This window comes from Saccoglossus kowalevskii, chromosome 13, assembly GCF_978046115.1.
Source record: "Saccoglossus kowalevskii chromosome 13, keSacKowa6.1, whole genome shotgun sequence".
Classification (NCBI taxonomy): domain Eukaryota; kingdom Metazoa; phylum Hemichordata; class Enteropneusta; family Harrimaniidae; genus Saccoglossus; species Saccoglossus kowalevskii.
Genome location: NC_140653.1, coordinates 17,442,445 through 17,461,548, shown reverse-complemented (window position 1 = coordinate 17,461,548; position 19,104 = coordinate 17,442,445). Strand labels below are relative to the sequence as shown.

Sequence of the window (19,104 nt, the reverse complement as noted above, 5' to 3'; positions counted from 1 at the left end):
CAAATTTGTTTGAAACGCTTGAAATTTCAGTGAGTCGTTCACTGAAATAAAGTTACAAAAAGGCAAGTGCAAGTTAACAGTGGCGGATCTAGGGGGGTTCTTGGGGGTCCGGGACCCCCCCCCCCCCCATTGAAAAATTTATTCAATTTGTTTTTGTATAATATAAAAAAATCATTAAGTTAGTCTGTCGATTTTAAAGTTTGGACCCCCCCCCCCCGACCCATAAAAAATCCTGTATCCGCCCCTGAAGTAGTAACACACCCTCCATCATGGCTGACTTAAAGGGCGGCAGTCGTCGCGCCGCGTTCTGTTCGATATGGGACTCATAGCGACGTATACAACGCGTGTAAAATACATTGTTTATTTACATGAAATTAGTATTAAAACTAGTATCTTCAAATTCTTGTGGTTATTTATTAACGAAACTGTATTCGGAATTCCATGTGACTTATTACGGAATCTGATTGAGAAACTAATTTCAATATCGTTTCATAGTCTTCGCGAGAACTTGATAAGCTCGAGAACTTGCGAGATTTCGTGGTGTACTTCGGGATACAAGATGGACACTGTAATTTCCAAATAGATCAATGAAAAATTTATGCTCAAAAAAACCCACAACGTAGTGTGTTGTAGTCAATGAGTGTAAGTGCCGCTCGTTTTCTGATAAGAATGAAGTGCACTGCTACTGGTACAAACAGTGAAACATTTGTAAGTACCCAGTGTCTAGATTTTATTACAAAACATTGTTCAATACAGCGTAGTGTAAATTCCGAATCCTCGGCGAGTCAATTTTTTTCACGTCGTGTTGCCCTTCCCATCCGCAATCAATTGATAGCCGAAAATACCATATATTAAATAAATAATATTTATTGTCGTTTTTCTTCATTTAACGGCGAGATTGTTTTTTTCAGTGTAGTAAATATATGAAGGAAAAAAGATAAATAAACAGTGCCCCATTCGTACTGTGTTATTGTTAGAAGCTCACTTCGGAATTATACAATGGGGCATTGTCCTGACTATTGTTAAATGCGCCCGGGGGAGAGGGGAGGGGTCTATCTATATATGCTTAGTCGTATGACTATAAGTCACCAACAATTTTAGGGTCAAAAGTTACAAGGTTGTTGACCTACATTTATCTATTAAACAAAGGTGTTGACAAAGACCCCCTTTAGTGTGCACATCAATCAAACATATTTCTTAATTCTAACCAATTACTTCACAGAGCACGGTGGCCACGTGAAAAGGTTTGATTGAATACGTTTAGTCATTATTAGTAAGATTGTCTTATTAAAAATATGAAGTGTACATTATACTTTTAGCATTATTTTTCTTGCCATATATCTTTAGTTAAGTTTTGTATCATGCTTGAAAGATGTACTTTTTGGTTCAATCGTCACTGTTGCAATCTTTGAATCTCTGGAGTAGTATGAATGGCAATATGAAGCTAAATATAATTTAACATCATAATCTGCAAATGTAAAATTTTGCATCCTGTTTCATTTTTCTCTCAACTCTTTTGATATAAATGATTGCCATGCAATTTTTATACTTACAAAGTTCACAGGCAAAAAGGTTACAATTGTTAGTCTTTTTTTGGAATGTTGAAATTGATTCAATGTTACCTTTAATAATTAACTTGGACTGAGCAAGTAAATTAATTAATGAAGATGACAAATTTTTACAGTATACCTTATAATTACTTTGACCAGCAATGAAAAGTTGCTGTATGATATCCCATAATTTTACTTTAATTCTTCTAGGTTAAGCCATCAACTAGGTAACTTCATCTGTTGTATGTCTGTTTACTCAAGAGAATACAAAACTATGGATTCTGAAGATTCCAAGCACATTATGGATAAAGAAAGTAGTGAAACAATAAAATTAGATAAGTGTACAGTTCAGACACTTGGTGAGAGTGGTGAGATTGAACTTATATCATCATGTAATAATGCAAGTGGGATTGCTCATGAAAATGAGGACAATTGTAACACTGGTGACAATGAAAATGTTGCTCGTAGCGACAATGACAGCTTAAGTGATAGTGAGAACTCTTCTATCAGTACTGGAGCTTATTGGAGCAGTGTATCATCTAGTGAAGCAGGTGATAAACCTGCCGCTATATATATATCAAGCTGTCCTTCATCAGAATTGAGTGAAGATAGTGATATTGAGGAGATTGCAAGTACGGATCAAATGAAGTCATCTTGCAATGAGAATGAAGAGCGTATAGAGCACATTACAAAGAAACAAAGAGTTCACTCTCCTCAAATAGTAACTGGCTATGTAGAGAGTCTGACTAGCATGACGATGCAGAATGTCATGGAGACAACTGATAATATGTCTGGTTCCCGCCGTCGTTTGAAATCGCAAAAAGAATTGTACGTTATGTTAGTGGCTGAAAGCATGGTGGATAATGCCATTAATAATGTGTTGGAGAGTCTAGGCATGTCTCCACCTGGAATCCGGCGAATTGTTAATGCAGGTATCGCGTCGGCTATCCGGGAGCAAGGTCTGTGCTTGGCATCAGATGACAACACAGAGGGGGAATTGAATGAGGGTACACATGAGTCTACAACTGTATGTCCGGATAGAGCCTTGATGTGTAGTAGATTATTGAATAATGTGTCTAAAATAACGCTACAAAGAAAGCCAGAGAGTATCGCAAATCATAAAAAAGGTGAGGATGATACAATAACATGTCTTGATATAAAACCGCAGCCGAGTACATCTACTGAAATGACACATACTAAACTGACTTCTCCGCCCAGAAAACCTTTCAAATGCGATCCAAAGGGGAAGCGGCTGATGAGTGGGAAGAAACGAAAATTCCATGTACATCGTCACCAGGAAGCGATACCAAGCAAAAGAGTGAAAATAGTAGCTTTAGAAGAATGCTCAAGTTCAAGTTTCAAAACCGAGGCTTGTCTAAGTTTGCATGATGTGAATATCATCACTACTGGTGGTGGTCATCAGTCTGATGTAGCTACAAGTGACTTGACATCAGAGAATAAAATTGCGATTGCTGAAAAAAGTCTTGAAGGGTGCTTTGATTCCTGCTTGCAAAAAGTAGAAGATGAGGCCTTGTTATGTGCAATTAATGAACAAGGAATTTTTATGAATACATAATTATGCTTGTTGTATGAATGTAAATTCTTATGAATTGTGCAATGTTTGCAAGAAAGAGACTTTGGGAGAACTGATCACATTGATTGCTGTGCGGTAGTAGTCGTGCCACACATGCCCGAAATATATGGGTCTCGTATAAACAAAGACCAACGAGTACCAACTGAGACGTTACCAAGCTTTTTTAGTTAGGTATTTTTTGGGTGATTGGAAGTTATCAAAAGAGTCGCTGACGGTAATTAGTAATAAGTCGTGCCCAGGTCCAACCTCATACTTGTGATTTCCATTAGAGGAGCGCACTGGATTGTGGGAAATCAATGTTTATCAACACAAATGTTGCACATGCACAGTGCAACGACTACCGCCCTTTAAACATCAGTCAGTAGTCAGTTGGTCTGAAATATGATTATATTTAGTACAATCTTTGTATCAACAATTTATTTCCTCGTGGTTCATGTTGATCAAGGAATGTGTTCAAGTTGTGATCCAAATTATGAATTTGATTATCGACAGAATTTTTTATACTTGCATAGTATTCAAATATTAACTTAATATAAAACCAGTTGTGGTGATACTGCCAACATGATTCACTAAACTTATGTATTGTTTATCTAAATCAATACGGAATTCAATTTTGTTTTACCGTATTTACTCTATTAAAAGTGGATCACCACTAAAGGTGCATGTATTGTACTGAATTTGCTATATTAACCCAGTGACAAACAATTTTATCTTGCCTCATTTTGTGAGAAAACAGATTTTTTTCCTTGATGGCATCTCCAATCTCCATATTTGCTTTTTTAGAAGTGCATCTTCAATTGTCAAACATGCATCTGATTGGAATAGATGACTTGTAGGTTTCAAGTGAATGTGATTGATTGTTCAAGTATTCAGTATGGCTGCAGACTCGCATGACACACACTGTCAATTGTCCATTCAAATTTATACAACATGGCCGCATGTTTCCAGGAGTTCATAGTGCTACAGTCAATCATTTACACGTACCTGCAACCACTTGGTGCTATATCAAATGCATACCTAATGAACAACAATAACCAATTACGAACAAGGGCAACAAAGTGACAAATAATCATGACAAATTCAGACACAAATACTACATTACACAGAAACCTGCAAATGGTCTATTGAACATGTTTATTATCAACCATTGCTTATGAAAGTCACTGGAATATGTTGATGTTTTCCAGAACAAACTATCTCGTGTGAAATTTTGTAGTTGTATGTCAAGTGGTGCAATTAATAGTAAGACAAAAATGGAACCATAATGCATGAAAAGTTTGGCTTGAATAAAACCAAAAGCAGGTGATATACAACACACAATAAAACCTGACTAAACTGAACACTATTTCAACTATAAACCTATTTAAATCATTCCCTGCTCTGTAGAATTGCTTATAAAACAGCCCTTTAAATCAAATGATTTTTTTGGTTTCTTTAATATTTGACAAGGTAAAGCCATTGCCTTGCTGAAAGCCTCTTTGGAATACATGTATCCGAAATAAAACTGCATCGTGATAGGTACTGTGACTCGCTGTCCTGCCACTGTGTTTCTACATTGTGTATGAGGAATACCTCAAGCTGAATGTGTATGTATGTAGTTGATCATAAACAATGTTCTGTGAAGTTGAAATCGCCGCATTGTACTATTGGTAGTGCTATTTATGTACAATTCTAAAATAACAGCTAGAATTGAAATATATGCCATAGATTGCGCCATCTTCAGTAATATTTGAATTAAACTGATTGTTAATCAATTCATTTGGTTTAATCTGACTTATTCTCGTTAGTGTTTGTATGTTTATATTCTAAAATTACAGTAAAAACTTGTATGTACAATTCTGAAATCACAGCAAGCACCGTCATAGATTGCTACATTTTCAGTATGACTAGAATTGTGAACTTATTTGTAAATCACTTCATGACTTATTTGTTTGCATACTTAATGTCAACATTTTAATTTGTTATTGTTTGGTGCATGTATTTCTTTTTTACGTATTAAATATATGTAATATATCTATCAAGTGATCTTTTCCACTTTGTTTTTACTGAACTTGATTACAAGTCATTTTAATTTTACTTGTGCAATATCGATACATTTACATAATTACAATAAGTTCATGAAAACTTGGAATAATACCATCATTTTTCATATCGAAATGTTTATGCAACATTTTTCTGTAATTTCTTTGTTAATTTTTGACCAAATTGATATAATTCCCCATCGCATGCCTTGGTAAAAAATGTAAATAATACAAGTGATCCCACTGGATTTTCTATAGTTGAGTTGTCCTATAGTTAGAGTTTTTAAACCCAGGTGCATTGCATAATTTTTTTCTATAGTTAATTTGTCCTCGTTCTCTAGTTCTGTAGATCAAGTTCATTGTCTGACGATTAGGTAATCCATGGATAAAGTTCATTATCTATAGAAGGGTTGTCCTATAACTAGCCTTGTAGATAAGGTGCATTTTATACATATTAGGTATTCTATGGATTAAGTTTATTTTCTGTGGAGGGGTTGTCCCGTAGCTTATGTATTCTATGGATCAAGTTTATTTTTTATAGTAGGGTTGTCCTGTAGATGAGGTGCATTTTATACAGATTTGGTATTAAGTAGGGTTGCCCTATAACTAGTTCTTAGTGTTGATCAGGTGGATTGCCTACGGATTAGGTATTCCACATATGAAATCCCAGAGTTTGTAAATTTATCTCAGCTCGGTCAGTGCAGCACAAATGGTTTTTCATCAAAGCCCCACTCACCAAGCTACTCAGGTGAAATTATTGTAAGAAACATTACAGAAGTTCCTCAGACTTCATGTTTCCATTAATTTACCTAATAGTGGAGGTGGAAGGACATTCTATTAATTTTGATAACACTTGATATACTGTAAAACGCGAATTTAGCGAGAGAACCGATACGCTAATTCAAGATGTCGCTAATGACATTTATTATCAATTAAAAATGGCCGCCAAACAAAATCAAAGAAAGCTTAGAAAGAACTCCCGTGTGCTGAGAAGAGTATTGGAGACACATTAAAAATTACTTATACTTGAGATATTGATGGAATAGCTGAAAACTAATTATGCAAATAAGGTAACTAATATGAATAGATTTAAGTGTAAAACTAATAAGGTCTGCACAATGTACAAGTTTCATTGAAATGTGATTAGAACCAAACAAATATTAATTATTATGCTAATTAGAGAATTAATATGAACAGATTTTAACCCAAAATTAATCAGGCTGTCTATTGTCCTAGAGCATTTATGTACCAAGTTTTATTCAAATGTGATGATCAATACTAGAGATATCAGTATTAATTAATTACCAAAAAACTAATATGGTGTATAGTCCTAGGTTCATTGAAATGTGATGGTACTCTTTAAAAGTTTCATTAAAATCCAATGAGTGGTTTTTAGACATCAGTGCAATAGCCATAGTACAGCAAAAAATTAACTAATTATGCAAATTAGGTAATTAATACATGTAGGCACAATTATTTATCCCAAAATTAATCAGGTCTCTGCATAGTCCTAGAATATCTATGTCGCAAGTCTCATTGAAATGTGATGATTAGTACTTGGGATATCAGGTGAAAAGCTGAAAATTATGCTAATAAGGTAATTAATATGCACACATATTTACCCAAAAACTAATCAGGGGTCTGCACAGTCCTCAAGTAACTATGTACCAAGTTTCATTGAAACGTGATCATTACTACACGAAATATCAAAAGCTGAAAATTAATTAATTATGCAAATTAGGTAATAATAAGTACTGATATTACCCTAAAAACTATCAGGTCTGCAGTGTCATATGACATCTATGTACCAAGTTTTATTGAAATGTTATGATTAGTACTTGAGATATCAGTGGAAAAGCAGAAAATTGATTAATCATTATGTAAATTAGATAATTAATAATATTAACAGATTTTTACCCAAAACTAATCAAATCTGCGCACTAGTTCAGAGCATGCATGTGCCAAGTTTCATCAAAATCCAATGAGTGGTTCTTCAGATATGAGTGGAACAGTCTTGGAACAGCTAAAAATCAGCTAATTATCATGCAAATTAGGTAATTAATATTCATAGATTTTTACCCAAACCTAATCAACTCTGCGCATTATCCCAGAGCATCTATGTACCAAGTTTCACCAAAATTTGATTAGTGGTTCTTGAGAAAACGGTGGAACAAAAAAAGTGACATACATACATACATACATACATACAGACAGGGTAACTGCAAAACTCCCTTTTGTGCTTCGCACACGGGAGTCAAAAATCAATGACAAGAGAGATTCACTAAATTACGTCATTTTACCATAATTCGCTAAAATTGAATGTCGCTTTTTCAACATGTTTTAAATCATTGCAATTGGTGGGTCTTGCATACACTCTCACACTAGTAGTACATCAAGCAAGACAAAATACACAGCAATGGGACTATAATATTCATTTAATTAGTCATACAGTATGTGTATCATACCGAGTAGGGATCAAACTACCCTTTCATATCTGAATGACAATATAAAATTGTGATTGTAGACGATGAATTAAACTTTCCCAGGGGGAGACCTCATTAACCTTTTCGCCACCAGTTCCTTCTTTTCATCACAAATTCATAGTCCTGTTTATAGGACTTGGGCAAAAATAGCCAAATTTTTGCAGTAAATCAGGATTCAGTTCTAAAATTTTGAAGAATATAAGAAAAAAAGTACAGGAAATTTGGGTAAGAAAGTCTGGTGGTGAACAATACACAGCTCCAATCAATGGATTTCTAAAATTTGATTGCTCCCATCAGATGCACAATATTTTGAAATGATCAGTGCTGAAAAAACAGTTAAAAAAAAAAAAAAAAAAAAATCAGCAAAAATGCATGTGTTGCATATACTGTTATAATCAGGGGCAGGCAAAACAATCTACATTACTGGTATCATATTCAAGAATAAGTACAGTAAATAAAGATTACATTACAAACATACCACTCAATTTACACAACAATTATATAGTTTGGATGCATAAATTTCAAAAGAAAATTAGAATTTTGTCTTAAGCACTGATATATTTCATCTTGTGACGACCATGATCAGCCTCTCCTAGGATAAAAACTAACATACATATATAGTATGACACCCCCAATTTGTGAGCCATATTTCAAAATCCCAGTCACAAACATCAATCAATTGACTTTAGTTACAAAAATTCTGAATATCAATAAGTTGCTACAGGGTTGTTTTCACTCTACAATCACAATTTCTGGTGATCCCATCACATACATGTATGTATACACAACAGCGCCCCCAGATTGAAAGAATGGGTTATCTTACATAGATTCAAATCTCAGTTGGGATACCACTACAGTAGTCCATTCAAGTAACAAATCATTTTACATCTTATATCATACATTCTACATCAACTGAACTTCATCAAATCACCGAAAAAACAAAAACAAAAAAGTTTACAAAAAAAAAAAAAATTTTTTTTTAAAACAACCCAATAATTGTTAAGAGAATTTATACATTTGTCATAATTATATAACAGTTTCCTATATTTTATAATTACATTTACATTGCTGAACAAAATAAAGTAGAATCAGAATTAACATATTTGCACTGATTGGAAGTAAAAACAAGCAGTTATGTATACACAGTGTGAGGAGTATACGTACACACTATGGCAAATATTATGTTTTTAACAAAAAAAAAAATCAGTATTTCATTTCACGTACATGCCTGACTGACCGACATATCAAAAACAAAAAAAAAAAAAAAAAAAAAACACCCGATACTCACATGTTACTTTTTAAATACACATTGTTGAATGAAATGCATTCATCGGCACATTATTAAATATTCTACAGACCCTAGATCTGAGCTATATAAAAGATTCAAGATCATGATTCTATACATGTAGCTTATTTTGCATATCTCCCACAATGCACTGTAAAAGTAAAGTCACTAGTTTTTGTTTTATTTGTGTACAAAGACAAAAAATTAAAAATAAATTTCTCCACACATGAATGAAAGTTGAAACCAGCATGGATTGTTAGCGTCTATTACAGTACCTTTACTTGGTACCTAACTGTCATTAGCATGTACATAATAACTGGAGCAGGCTGGTCGTATAAGGCAACATTACATCACACTTCATGAGTCTCTAAATATTCCACAAAGATGTATGGCATGCAACTGTACAACCAACTATCCTCCACAAACTAGCTGTCAAAAATACACAGACAGCGGAAAGACAACGGGACTCCAGACAAACGGGTTATTTAAAGACTTAATTCAGCAACTTCTCCAAAAATTTTACGACACCAGAACATCGCATCGTTGGGAGGCTTGTCATCTTCTTGCAAGTGTTCCAACTGACTTGGTCCCCAGTACTCTGCAAGTAATTTATCGAATGCTATGTCGTACTCACGATCGAAAGCATCTGCGAAAACAACAACATTGAAATGTGTAAGTACAAAACGAAGATGGTTGAGCTTAAGATCGCTAGAAATCAGAGAGCATTTAAACATCATGTGACTATGCTTCACAGATGTTGTGTTTTTTGTTTGACCCTTTGAAAGTCAACTTTTGACACCTTACATGAAATAAAGCTACATATATTGAACAAGACTTTTAGTAATTAGAAAAGAATTTGGTGTAAAATTAACACATAAATTATAGAAATATATATATAATAACAAGTCATTGTTAATGACACAGTCCCGGTCTAAAATTTTGTGATCTGGCATATCAATCTGATGCTGATGAAGTCATTGAGATTAGATTGAAACCATTAATAGGAGATGGGATTTGTAAAAAAATTATGATTTAGGGGTGATCTCATATTCAAACACCTGGGTCAAACCTGGGTTAACCCGGTCTTCCCTTGCTAGCCCTAATCAGACCTACTAGACCTACAATATGCAAATTAGTAATAGGTTTGAACCTAACCTCTGGATTAACTGCCCATTAACACCCCCACTGAAAACAAACAGAGAACAAAGAAGACAGACCTCGGGAAACCTAGGTTTTTCTTACAAAACTGTTTCAGCCAGGTTTCAGTAGGAAACAAAATAAGATGTATACTATGGAACTCCATGTTCATACTGAGTGTTATATTTTGAAGTGTTAAGAATTACAGCAGCGATTTTTTTCTTTGCAAGTCTTGTACATGTAAATGCTAATAAAAAACAAAACTTGCATGTGTTTCACAAATCTATTTACATCATGTCATTTATAAGTGTGATGAAAAGTTTATTTATTTCTGTGATTGGTAATAATAATCAGTTTCCCACAACTCACATTTTGGTTTGTACCAAATACAATTGTTATTCAATTTATCTGGAATTAATTACAGACGTGATGGTTTGTTATATTTTGTCATTGAATGTGAATCAAGTGATACCATAGACCCTCCCTATTGTGATATATATGGTGAATTCATGTTTGAAACAGAACAGGGAAAAAATGCACTAGAATTTTAATGAGCAGCTTCTTAGGATAAATTACTCACGTTATATATATTTGGCATAGTCAGTAAAATATGTTTATCCATTAAGCGAACTGGTACATTTTGTCCACAACAAGTACGGTCAGTTTTGTGCCCAAGTCAGTTCATAAATTCATAGAACACATTTTTTGGTTAAGTTTGTAAAGTCTGTGAGACTGCGAGTTATCAAAATATGATGATATGATATAAAATCGATAATGGCAACATTGTTTTTTACGAAGGCATCTGAAAACCACATTTCCTCTATCACTGTGTGAAAACTAAAGTCGGGGCAAACACTACGACTTCGGCGCTACGACCACCATAACATTGTCAGCTGACGGCATTGCAGGGAAATTATGGGTATTTACCGCTGCCGAAATCTTACTTTTCGGTGACAAAATGCACACATTTCGAACCCCCGGTTAATTAAAAATAAACGATTATTTTAGAAAATACATCGAAGTACAGTGCTTTGAGGGACTGTGGGCGAAGTAGGCAGCGAGGTGTTGTTTTTAAATTCACCGCAGAAAATCATGTACTCAACGCAGCCATCTTGGTTACCTCAATCAGAATTTCTCCTTGTCACCCAGCATGCATCGATTGCGATATCGCAACGTGCACTGTTTCGCCTTGGGCGACATTCTTAGGTACAAGGCACTCTATGAATAAGGTATTTTCAGAGGTCAGGGTTCGTATTTTATAAGCAGTCTCGTCTGCAGATGAATAGCCTTGAATAATCAGCGCGAGTCCATTTAATTTAATTTTCTGTTTTGATACTTCGTGTCACTGGCAATTAAATAAGAAAAACTGCAAATAACCGATGTGCAGCAAATCAAAATAAATTCTCATGGCGTACGCTGCATTTGTTTTTCCGGATTTTGCGATGACGCACTCCTGAAAGAACTGTTTGAAAATTGAACACCCAACAGTAGTAAAGGCTTGAACACTGTAGCGTAAGTCTCAAGTGCAACTTTGTATCAACAAATGTTCGTCTTCTGATACTTATTAGCTGTCAGAGACACATATCAATTGTCCAGCCCAATGAAAAGTCTGATTCACGTCCTCTGCTCAATTTGCGAAGCGAGCATAACAGTTTATCAAAACAAAACAATTTATTCAGCACGCTGTTCACCGATATATGATAGAGTGTTTTTTTTAGGCAAGACACACGGTAAAATGACTACTGTACACCGATAAATCAACACATTTTTCAGACAACTATCTAGTCTTCAAAAAGCAATGTAAACTGTCAATCCTAAAAATAAACAACAGCTTGAATGAGGTGTGAATGAGATCGGTTCGAACCGCAGTTTTTATGCAAATTCGTGCGGTCGTCCTGAACTGCACTGTCTATTGTTTAAACTTCCAAACCGCAAAACTGGGTTTTGTTCGGGCGGTTTAGGGCGGTTTGGGTTTTCGTAGGTTTGACCCGCATGTTTGAATATGAGATCACCCCTTAGTGCTTTTACACAAGAATTGGACATTGGGCAGTCATATTGAATCAAATAAAAAAAATAATGTTCATGTTGATGTATCTATTGGTATACTGTCTTTGTTCAAAATTTAAACAGAAATGTTCATTGCATTCATGGGAAAGTAGGCATGGGTATCATGTATCATGAAAAACAAGATGTCACGGAAAAAATATGACGTGCACCTATTACCCAATATGTATAATCACCATACCAACTTTGATCCAAATCGGCCAAGACATCTCTGAGAAACTGCTGCGAACATGTTTAGGTATCAGATATAGCAAATGTCACATCCAAAATGGCCGCCAGTCTGCCATTTTTGCTTCGATCATACAGTAACTTGACGCACATATGTATTGTCTTCATGAAATCCGTTAACGGGTGTCCGAGATATAGCTCTGGACATACATACATACATATGAATGGACAGATGGACAGAACAAACCCAAATTCATAGTCCCGTTTTCAGACTTCGTTCGAACGGGGACTAAAAATATTTCACTGATATTTTGAAGGGAAAAAAATAAAAATTTAAATCATGATCCTTGATCAGTAGAAATTTAACAATAAAAATTATAATAAATTATCTTTCAGCATAAAAACGGTATGGTTGTAGCAAACAAACAAACAAATCAATTATCTTACCAACATCTATGTTTTGACGACCACAAGCAATTAATGCTAAAAATAATATATCTCTGTAAATGCTACGATGTCTTTTATCAGGTTGACGTTTCCTGTATTGCTCTAACAACCACCGTATCGGTGTCCCTACATCATTGCCTTGGATGGCCTGCACGATAGACTGCATAAATCTGTAATCAGGTGAACATTAATATGCGAGGGCAGTACAACAATTAGGTGCTATCAATTATAGTCCACACCATAAGTCGTGTAGTGTATCTGGGTTCAATGGGTAATAGTGCTGTATTTAGGGTACAATGGGTAGTCGTGATGTATGGGGGTAAATTTGAATAAAAGTAATGTATTTGGGGTACAATGGGTTGTAGTAATGTATTTGGGGTACAATGGGTAGTAGTGCTGTATTTAGGGTACAATGGGTAGTAGTGCTGTATTTAGGGTACAATGGGTAGTAGTGCTGTATTTAGGGTACAATGGGTAGTAGTGCTGTATTTAGGGTACAATGGGTAGCAGTGCTGTATTTAGGGCACAATGGGTAGTTGTGATGTACTTTGGATACAATGGGTAGTAGTGATGCATGGGGGATATTGGGTAATAATGATGTATTCAGGGTACAATCAGTAGTCAGTAAGTCTGGATGTATTTGGGTAGAATGGGTAGTCATGAGGTATTGGTACAATGGGTAGTCATGAGGTATTGGTACAATGGGTAGTCATGAGGTATTTAGGATACAATGGGTAGTCATGAGGTATTTAGAATACAATGGGTAGTCATGAGGTATTTAGAATACAATGGGTAGGAGTGATATATTTAGGGTACAATGGGTAGGAGTGATGTATTTAGGGCACAATGGGTGGTAGTAATGTATTTGGGGTACAATGAGTGGTAGTAATGTATTTGGGGTACAATGGGTGGTAGTAATGTATTTGGGGTACAATGGGTGGTAGTAATGTATTTGGGGTACAATGGGCAGTAATAATGCATTGATGGGGATACTGTGTAATAATGATGAATTTGGGTTGCAATGAATAAAAGTAATGTATTTGAGGTACGATGGGTAGTGATAGGTCACAATAAGTATTTCTGAATGAATGAATAAAGAATGAATGAATGCAGTCCCTGTTTTGTTACTTACTTTCCAGAAAATGCATGTTGTTCATTGATAAGTGTATCTACAGAAGATCCTTGCTGTATTGCATTCCACACAGTGTACATTGGTGGTCTGGATTCTTGATATTTGGGATTATCCCACAAAGCATTGATCAAGACGTGTCGACTGTCACGAGACAACCACTGGTTACTTGATTGCTGTTAGATGAAAAATACATACAAAATAAATATAACTAAAGTCACAGTACAGGAGTTTCCAAAAATGGTTAATATCTTCTAGCTTAGACATGTATACAGTCACTCTTCAATGTAATAAAATATTATTTGAGTGTATAAATAGTGAAAGAGCATTAATGAGCATTTGAATGGAGTCACAAATTGGCATAATTTACATATCACTGGATTTGATGGGTAGAGAAATATATGTCAGTTATGCCAAAGGAAACTTTCAGGGTTGCTGAATATAAAATTTAACTTTTGGGCTTTCATGTTATCGTTCTAAATCCCATCAGCATTTACTTGTATGTAGACAGTTTTCAGACCATATTCTGTGATTTTGTGCAATTTTGAAATTTAGAGACTTTTCGCTAAGAGGGGGGGGGGCATATTACATGCATATAATTATAACATGTACAAACAGGACATGCTGGAATTTAAGTTTGGGATTCATTAAGTAATTTTAATACTTGTACTTTGAAAAATGAGATGAAGCTAATTTGAAGCTGGCGCAAAGCTATGCAGAAGTCACGGCAATGCCACATACCTTCGATAGTAGCGAAAAGAAGCTAAAGCTTATGCCACAGCTTACGGTATTCTCTGCATTATATTATTAAGTTTTTGTCGTTAGTGAATGAATCTCGGCCAGTGGAACTGGCCTTCCCATTGAGTCTGAGGCACACTCACCCAGGGTAGGGGTCGACCCTTCTGATGTTCAACCTGAGGTAGGATTTGAACTTGGGTCTACCAATCAGTCTGATGCGAAAACCACTATGCTATCAGAGACCGGTTCTTGTTGACATTTATAATTGGTTGACTTTTGAATCCAGGCAACATTTGGCAAAATAAACTTGCAATTTATTGTGCTGAAATTTTGGTGGTAAAAATGCTGAAATTCAAGGTGTACATGTTACTGTTCAACTTACAATGTGATGCTCTTTATTAATGCTGTTAGCTGACAACAGTAATCCTGGTAAATTACTGGTGAGTTCCACTCTTTTAAAAACCCAAACCTGTAAATATGAGAAATATAAATAAATAAACGGCTTCAATTTCGCAAGACAAGTTTCTTACATTACCTGTTTTCAAAGGAATTTTGAAAGGACGATCACGACATTTCGTTGCAGTTTGCATTTATTTCACCAATTTCAGACATGAATTATGGCAAAGACCCATTTATATTCATTAATAAAAATTCAAGTAGAGAAACAAAATCAGAGACTTTATAATACTCACCAAATTCCAAAAGATGATTGGATGTTCATCTACAAAGTCAGACGAAAGAAAGCAGATGTCACCTTCGTTATCGATAACATTTTCCATCTCCTTGCGAAGTACCAGCGGACTGAGATACGGCACAGATACAGGGTCAGGATTGGTGGATTTCCTTTGTGGTGGCAAGTATTCTCGTGAGCCTTGTATACTGGATGAAATACTGGAAGATAACACCTCTTCATCTCCTCCTATTGAACCATCTTGAGGCGGTGCACTTTGTAGAAATGAAATAGAGATTGCAAAACAAGATTTCCAGGTATAACCACCAGAGGGCAGTGTATCACATGGTAATATTTTGCCTTAAAAATCACATTTTCATGATCATTGTGCAAACAGGTTAACACATTTTCTCTATTAGAAGTGCATCTTAATACATGTAGAAGTGCATCTTAATACATGTAGAAACACACTTCACAGTGCCACTGTCATCAGATCTGCGCAAGTGCCACTGCTGTGTTCTCTGGTTGGTCTTCACCTACTTTGCATACACTACATGCGGATAACACATTTAAAATATAAACATTGCTCACAGTCGTAATATTTTATCATCACAAAAATTCCTCAATTATGACCAAGCACTAACACAAATTTTACATGTGAAACTCTCTTGTAGTAGATCTCTAAAAAGTGGCCACTATTCTTGTGTACTGGTAAACATTCATTGTTGTGTGAGCGTACCTAATCACATGTTCAGTTCTGATAAGCGTCTCTTTAATTATGGTATAGTGAATTGCAGAATATATTGGAATGGCAAAAAACAGCAACAAAACTGGACATCTGTACCTATCTATGCTCATTTAAACTCCAGATGTGTTTTTTATGTGTTTTACATGTAATGTTGGATTTATATTAGTTACTATACTAGAGCAAATAGTATATGATGGTACAATATAAAACATAGCAGCAAGTAGTGGGGTGAATAAAGTTGTGTTAAATCTCACAATGATCATAAAAGTTCACTATATTAGCATTCACAGTGAGGCCCAAATATCAGTGACCAGTGGTTTGAGGGACTGCCTTGACAAAGCATTAATCTGACAACAACTTGTTAATGTTATACCTGTTTACATATCAAAGTTAAACTCAGAAAATGAATACAGAATATATGCCATCATTGTTGTTTTTGATGTTCAGCATCAATATATCACAAATTTGATCAAAATTCAATATAAAGTTTTTTAGATTTTGTACACACAGGCTAAAATTAGATAATATGCAAATTAGCTACTTAATATGCACAGGCATGGCCCCAAAACTAATCAAGTCTTTGTTGTACCCCAAGGTACTTATCTACTAAATTTAATCAAAATCGGTTCAGAATATTGAGATTTTGCTTACATGAGCTGAAATGAGAAAATATGCAAATTACCGGTAGTTACTTAATATGCCCAGACTCGTGTACCAAATTCGATCAAAATTATGTATAGACAGATTATCTTCCTATAGACTCATTATCTTCTTTGTGGTTTAGGCAAGAAATGCAACATCACATTTTTTTAAAGTATGGACAATATACAAATCACAGTGCAGTTGGTACTTTCTAGATCTTCTACGATTTGATGTCTTATTCTGTAAACTATGGGCTTGACACATTCATCCATCCCACACTTTATGATTACATTTTGTGTAACCAACCAGCACATGATACAAGAAAGTAACCACCGATTACATAAAACCATAGTGGTGAAATCAAGTATTCACTAAATAAGATACTATAGCCTTAGAATATAAGTGCCTTCAATAATGACTAGGAATGACATTAATCATTAACCATGACAATCATGGTTTAACTGTTTATCCATAAAATGTATGTCGAAGTAGAATACGGTGAGGATTCTCCAAACCATCCATCCAAAACCTCACCATCCCAAAACTGGAATTCCATAGGCAGCAGGTCACAGTGACTTCCAAACAGGGGTTTACAAATATCCTGATGTGAACTGAACAGCTTCTCCAATAGAAGTGCATAAGCACCAAAAATTACATGTTATATACTAAATCATTAAATAAAACTTATTTTTTCCATGCAAACACACCTATAATATACATAAGCACATGCGCTACTCATAGAGAAGATATGATAGTGGCAATTACCTGTATCTATGTCTTTTATCGTTTATTCTCAGTGGTTGGGTCGTCCCGGATGTTAAACACTCACTGGTGCATCTCCGCCGTTCATGCGCAGATCTTAGCTGAACCCGAGGTTCGGATTTAGAATGACTACCACCATCAGTGTCAACAATATGTAAATCACCAGGGCTGCTAATGTTCCGGACATACTTTAATTGCCTTGGACTATTCTTTTCTTTTGATTTCACTTCACTAGGAGTACCGTTATTGTCTCCGTCAATTTCATCTTCATCGTTCTCATTCAGAAACATCAAATTCTCAACACTTGATTGTTCATCGCCGGTTAGTGGCGGTGGGAGTGGCTGAGCAGATGGTGCCGATTGTATGCTCAACATACTTTCTGCTGATTGGCTAGGAGATATTATAGCTCGCCCAATCCCAGGGGTTCTGAAATCTTTCATCGTGATGTCCAGGAATGGCACAAATAGGGAACCACAATAACAACACCTATACAGATGGGAAACAATGCAAAATAAGAGCTACTCCACATTGAAACATGCTGCCTGTTGGCTGAGATAGCTCCGCTGTTAGCAATAATGCACATTTCAATTAAAGCAATCTGAGTTGCTGTGTTCAACAAGAATTAGAAAATATCACTTTCTACCAAAAATTACAAAAATATTCACGAAAATTAGAGATTTAAAGATATCATCATGAAATGAGCAAATCTAAGAGGTCCACATGTAGTACCTATATATGTATTTTTAAAAGCAATCAAACTTGCTTGCGGTTTTTAACAAGAAGTCAAAAATATCACTTTTTACCAAAAATATTCACAAAATTAGAGAATTGAAGATATCATCATGAAATGAACAAATCTAAGAAAGGTCTACCCAAGTTACATACACACCAAGTATCAAAAGCATTCAGACTTGTAGTTTCTAAGAAGAAGACGAAAAAGTAAAAAGTTGACACGAACTACGACAAACGATGGACAATCATATGATAAGCTCCGTTTAATTTTTAAAAGTAAAATTAGCATTATGGGTAAATATAAATAATGTCCTAAAACTTACGTAGTATTGAGATTTGAATCATCCGCTGACCAGCCTGACATGATGGCTTCATCGTACAACACACAGCTACATGAATTACATCGCATACAGCTTGTAATATTTACTTCCATGGCATACGTAAAAAGACTCTGAGTACTGGCATTCAGCTTGGTATTACTCCCATCCGATTGGTCAGCTAAGGGGGCATTCAGTGATGGTGTACTCCCTAGGGGTGCAAAAAAAAAAGCATGAGTAAAAGTGAGGCATCTGCCCCTTGCACAGCTTTCAAAGGTGAGGATATTGACAGCCAGTGCAATGTAACAGGTTTTATTAAGTCATTTTTTGTTTTCAAATTCATCTGAGATCCATACATGTATAACTCACAAAGCACACATTTTTATGAGGCAAAGGATTAGTTTCAGTTCAGGAAAACCCATTTGACAAAGAGGTGGAGAGTGGAGACATATTAAAGTTACAAGTGTATATATAGAAGTATACAAGTGTTGTAAGAAGTGGTTTAGGAGAAGAGCACAACTGAATATAAAACAAACACAGCACACAAGTCTACACAATTCTATGTACGTTTCAGAATTGATATTAAAGGTGACAGAGAGCTATACGCCACCCATAAT

General features: G+C 35.3%; 2 protein-coding genes across 2 annotated transcripts in view; one reads left to right on the top strand and one right to left on the bottom strand.

Moving 5' to 3' along the window:
- The first annotated feature begins 532 nt into the window (after nt 1-532).
- Nucleotides 533-5,165, top strand: LOC144353386 (uncharacterized). Its single transcript, XM_078009963.2, has 2 exons — nt 533-708; nt 1,761-5,165. Exon 2 carries the CDS (start codon nt 1,795-1,797, stop codon nt 3,124-3,126), a length of 1,332 nt encoding a protein of 443 aa, XP_077866089.1. The 5' UTR covers nt 533-708; nt 1,761-1,794; the 3' UTR covers nt 3,127-5,165.
- Nucleotides 5,166-7,582: 2,417 nt separating this feature from the next.
- LOC100366358 (C-myc promoter-binding protein) overlaps nt 7,583-19,104 on the bottom strand; it is a 77,835-nt gene continuing 66,313 nt past the window's right edge. The window contains exons 23-29 of the mRNA XM_085506994.1: nt 18,494-18,698; nt 17,442-17,924; nt 15,309-15,561; nt 14,999-15,085; nt 13,882-14,054; nt 12,750-12,919; nt 7,583-9,579 (exon numbers count right to left, since the gene is read on the bottom strand). Coding sequence (XP_085363120.1) covers nt 9,419-9,579; nt 12,750-12,919; nt 13,882-14,054; nt 14,999-15,085; nt 15,309-15,561; nt 17,442-17,924; nt 18,494-18,698 — 1,532 coding nt within the window. The 3' untranslated portion in view covers nt 7,583-9,418. The remainder of the gene's footprint in view (nt 9,580-12,749; nt 12,920-13,881; nt 14,055-14,998; nt 15,086-15,308; nt 15,562-17,441; nt 17,925-18,493; nt 18,699-19,104) is intronic.